Genomic DNA, 4,908 nt, shown 5'->3' with positions numbered 1-4,908 from the left:
AAAATAGAAGGTTTTGAAGTTGAGGTTAGTTTTTTAGTCTTTGGTGACAATGCGCGATTGAAATATGGAATTCTCTCAAATAGAATTATACAACCTCCAATGTGTTCAACTCTTGAAACTCTATTTCACTCTCTTTAACTGATACTTAACTAATGAAAAGCAGGCAGATCTTTCACCTCCTCTTTAAAAAAAAATTGTGTACAGTATTAGAAAACTGAGAGCTGGATTGTTATTATTTCACACTTACACAAACAAATGTCTTAACCCCAGACCAATTTGGCGAGCCCATCTGCTCTGACCTATATTACACGAAAGCAATGCGCCTAGGAGAATTCTTCCTACCAGAGAAGGGACGATGAATGGTGCATATAATTAAACTTTTTTCTTATCTATTTTACAGGATGATACAGAACATGGATTCAGATGTATCGTCTGTGACTTTCTGTAGGGTCCCAACAAATGAGCTGAGCTGCCTTATGTTACTCAAGAGTTGAGATGTCTTGGTACAAGGATGCATCAGAGGAGACTCACACAGATCAGACCAGCCGTAGCAGAGTCTGATTTGCCCTGATTTCTATTGCCCACAAAATTTTTGCTGCTCTAGTGACCATCTTCAGTATTTACTACGCTGCTCTGTTGACGCGAAGCAGCGCTTACTAGAGGAGCTTCAAATTTCCACCTGCATAAAAATGGAAGATAGTTAGGTTCTAATGTCTCATTCATACAAAATGGCATGTTGGTTAACTGATCCATCTTTTTAATGATGTTCAAAAATATTTTCACATGAAAATTAGAAGTGCCAAAAACACTCTTCCGTCTTCACACACAGACTTGCACACCAGTAAAAAAAATGAATTATTGTGCAGGTTCCACTAGTTGGGTTTCAAGAGGTTTCATCACCAGAAATGGTATGTTAATCGAAAGTGATATGTACGAATATTTAGAATGACCTGGCTCAACTCTGTTCGACGTAAGACAGCTAAATTAGGTGAGCATGTGGAAGCATTTAAAATTGTCTTTTGAAGAAAGGAAGATGAATGTGATAGTATATCCCCTTTGCTGATTAAACAGGTTAAGAGTTTCCTATATAAACAAGTTAAGAATTACACTGTAAACATCATGAAACTATGGGGAAAACTACAGTTTTAAGGAATGCCGCTTGCTTGTACTCTCTATCATATACACACTGTTCCACTAATATAAAAAAACGCAATGGCACAATTTCAGGATAGGATGTTGTAGCGAATCGCAATACTATCATTGTACACTACCATGGGTATCCATACTGCAAGATCATAACAGCGAGAAAACTGATCCACCTCTTTAATGTAGTTCAAAACTATTTTGACATGAAAATCTAAAGTACCGAAAACACTTGTCTATCTTCACATATAGAATTGCGCACTAGTAAAACTGTCCAACCTGAATTATTGTGCAGGTTCTAGACTTCTAGTAGTTGGGTTTCAAGATGTTTCATCACTAGAAAGGGTATGTTAATCGAAAGGATAGGTATGAATACTTACAATGACCTGGCTCACGTTTCTTTGACACAAAGCGTAAGAAGGCTAGATTAGGTGAGCATGTGGAAGCATCTAAAATTGTCTTTTGAAGAAAGGAAGATGAATGTGATAGTATATGCCCTTTGCTGATTAAACAAGTAAAGAGTTTCCTAAAAGAATGGGTTAAGAGTTAAACCGTAAACGTCATGGAACGATGGGGGAAACGACATTTTTAAGATTGTATGTGTTCAAAAAAGAATGACTGTTGCTTGTACTCTTTATCATATACGCATTGTTCCACCGATGCGTCTTGGATGGTCTTGACCCTCCGGCATTGCGTAAGGGGCTCTCATCGCTTCTTCTGCTGACAGCTTGGTGGCTCTGGAAACATCGCAATGTATGCGCCTTCGATGGCCTCACGTCTTGTGTTGCTCACCTAGTTCACACCATCCATGAGGAGGACAAGCTATGGGCTGGAGCTGGAGCCAAGGGGCTCGACCTACTGTTACCGGAGACATAGGGCTTTAGTTGCTGGGCTGATCGCCCCTTTTGTTGTTCTACTCTTGCACTTCCTAGTCCCTACCACGTCAAACCATGTACATGATTTTTGGCGAGTAGCACCTTGCAGTTCTTTCCCTTTCTACCTTCAATGAAATGATACGCAAACTTGCATATTCCCGAAAATTTGTGTTCCACTTATACCAAGCAAATCCTAATATCATGGCAGAATTTCAGGAATGTGTGTTCTAGAGGAATTGTATCAGTGTATACTACCATGGTTTAGTGTCCATGCTGCAAGATCAGGACAGCTAGAAAACCCAAAATCTTCCCTGAAATACGCCGGAAACTGAGATATACTGTCTTGTCACAGTCTACACTACACTACATGTCAGTTGTACTAGCATACGTACGATACTACAGATAAGGGTAGGCAGGGGCTGTTCACTAAAAAGGTGCTGATTATGTCCGGCCATCACGTGGTTAAGGCCAACAGGAATTGATTCCAGGGATGGTACGCGGTACGCACCCACCACCAGCCCCGTCAGGAACGCCATGGCCATCGTGGCCAACCACAATCTGCAGGGCCCAACGTACATCCGTGTCTGTCGCGCCATCAAAACCAAATCTTAGATCTGATCTCGGACCGCGACTAACTAAACGTAGGCTCTAATCAACGTCCAGACCACGCTGTAATCCGTAATTTTCTCTGGGTTTCGTCTCTGCCAAGTGAAGTGAAGGAGGGAGGAGCTTACTCGTGTGGGAACTTGACTTCGCGCAGGGCGTCTGACCGGAGCGACCACGCGAGCGCCGCCTGGGCGCATTTGGCGAGCGGCTCGACCTGGCCGGCGTCGGTGACCAGCGCGAGCGGGCTGTCCAGGTGGGCGCCGCCGTCCACGGCGTCCAGGTCGCGCACCCACTCGGGCCGCTCCGCCGCGCCGTCCCAGAGCACGCGCGCGTTCAGCACGAACCCGGCCCACTCCAGCCGGGTGGACAGCAGCATGTCGCTCCGAGCCGCCGGCAGCAGCGTCTCGTCTGAGACGTGGTAGCCCACCAGCTTCCCGGCCTCGTCGCAGGCCGGCGCCTGGAGGAAGGACTCCTTGGTGCCTTCGTCCTCGCCCAGAATGCCGACTGGCACGGCGCCGACTGATTTCACCTTCTGCGCCTCGTCGAACAGCTCCGTCCGGAGGATGCCGTTCTCGTCGGCGAACACCACGACGCCGTCCATCTTCTCCTTCCGTACCTCCCTGGAATTGTTGGACAGATCCAAATTGTGAGCGACGCGGGGATCAATTCCCTTGGCCAGGGGCGGTCGGTGAGATCCGGTGCAGGGAGCAGAGCATGGTAGTGGTGCTGGTACCTGAGAGCGTGCATTCGCAGGCGCGCGGTGGAGGCGCCGTCGGAGGCGACGAGGTGGATGAAGTCGAGGTTGGAGCGGGCGAGCACGGCGGCGACGGCGTCGGTGCGGTGGCCAGGCTCGACGACGATCCACCGCAGCGGGCCGTCGACGAGGCGGAGGGTGTGCGCGAGGGTAATCAGCGACGGTACCTGGAGCGCGGAGGTGGTGGTCGGGGTGACGGCAATCACGGGCCTGGGCGGGTCGGCCCCGCGGCTACGGCTGCGGCGCTGCGCTTCCTGGACGGCGGCGAGGATGCCGTGCGCCTTGAGGAGCTCGCTGGGGTCGGGGTGGGGCCACTTGCGGACCCGGATGGCGTGGCGGCCGACGAAGACCGGGCCGTGGTGGTGCGCGTTGGCGCCGGCGTCGGTCTCGGCCACCGTGGTGGTGGTGGTGACGGTTGTGGTGGTGGTGGTGGTGGTGGTGATGGTGGCGGTGGCGTTGGAGCTGGCGAGCATGAGGGGCGGGGTGACGAGGGAGACGAGGTGGGCGGAGGGGTTCATGGGCGGCGTGGGCAGGAAGAGGAGGAAGACGACGAGGCGGGAGAAGCGGAAGCCGACGGCCATGGAGGTGGCGCAGAAGAGCGCGTGCAGGATGAGCCACGTCGTCGGCAGCGACGGCTTGGCCAGCTCGGGCGCCGCGTCGGGCGACCCGGCCGACAGCGGGAGCTTCATCTCGCCGGAGCGGGCGCGCGTAGGTGTTTGTTTACAGCTTGGGATGGAGCGAGCGAGCTGGGAGCAGTAGAGGGCGAGGTGGGCGGCGGTGGCGAGTGATATAAGAGAGGTGGAGGTGGAGGGTGGCGTGGGGTGGGGGTAGGCGGCCGGGGCCGGGGCCGGGGCGGGAGGGAAAAGCAACGACGCGGGCACGCAATTATGAGGAGGAGCGGCCGGTAAACAAACAAAGGGCGCCGTTGCGCTGCAGCTGGTGGTGTGGTGGAGTGGATGGAGGGAGCGGTGGGCTCGTGGGGGCTTGTGTCTACTCTGTGGGATGGGAGTGGGAGTTTGGCAATTCGCGGAGCCACGCGGGAGGCGAGGGGGGAGACACACGGTGCCCCGTCGGTCGGTTCCCCTCGTCCGCTTGTGGCCCGGCCAAGGAGGACCGCCGACTGGGAGGATGGTGGGTAGTGGGTGGTGGGTGGGAGCGTCGAACGCGGGAGCAAATGCCGGAGTATTCCGGCGGTCTCAGGCCAGATCGACTGGCAGGTCATTATTTATTTTTAAACACGCTCCTTAATTTCTGATTCATTTTTAAGATTTCACCGGTTAATTAGTACGAAAACGGGTAAAAACCGTTATGACATACCCACAACAAAGGAAACCGGACCATCTGGGACCAATAAGAGGACACCATTGAGCTTGTCCGCAATGTCAGTACCATCACCTCTCTTCGAGCAGGCAACTCTGACTTCATCGCTAACATCCATTAAGAACCAAGCGAATGAACGACGCGGGAGGACTTCGTCGACCATAGCTAAACAATCGACCGCGACGTCGAGGACATGCAGCTTCAACTTTG

At 52.0% G+C, this 4,908-nt stretch overlaps 1 protein-coding gene across 1 annotated transcript; it reads right to left on the bottom strand.

Annotated features, from left to right (window-relative positions):
• Positions 1-206: 206 nt before the first annotated feature.
• On the bottom strand, positions 207-4,473 carry LOC123428133 (probable glucuronosyltransferase Os04g0650300). Its single transcript, XM_045112299.1, has 3 exons — positions 3,358-4,473; positions 2,753-3,244; positions 207-679 (listed from the first exon to the last, which is right to left on the bottom strand). Exons 1-3 carry the CDS (start codon positions 4,065-4,067, stop codon positions 601-603), a joined length of 1,281 nt encoding a protein of 426 aa, XP_044968234.1. The 5' UTR covers positions 4,068-4,473; the 3' UTR covers positions 207-600.
• Positions 4,474-4,908: the final 435 nt, after the last annotated feature.

This window comes from Hordeum vulgare, chromosome 2H, assembly GCF_904849725.1.
Source record: "Hordeum vulgare subsp. vulgare chromosome 2H, MorexV3_pseudomolecules_assembly, whole genome shotgun sequence".
Taxonomy (NCBI): Eukaryota; Viridiplantae; Streptophyta; class Magnoliopsida; order Poales; family Poaceae; genus Hordeum; species Hordeum vulgare.
Note: the sequence above shows the minus strand (reverse complement) of the source record. Positions and strands in the feature narration are given on the sequence as shown.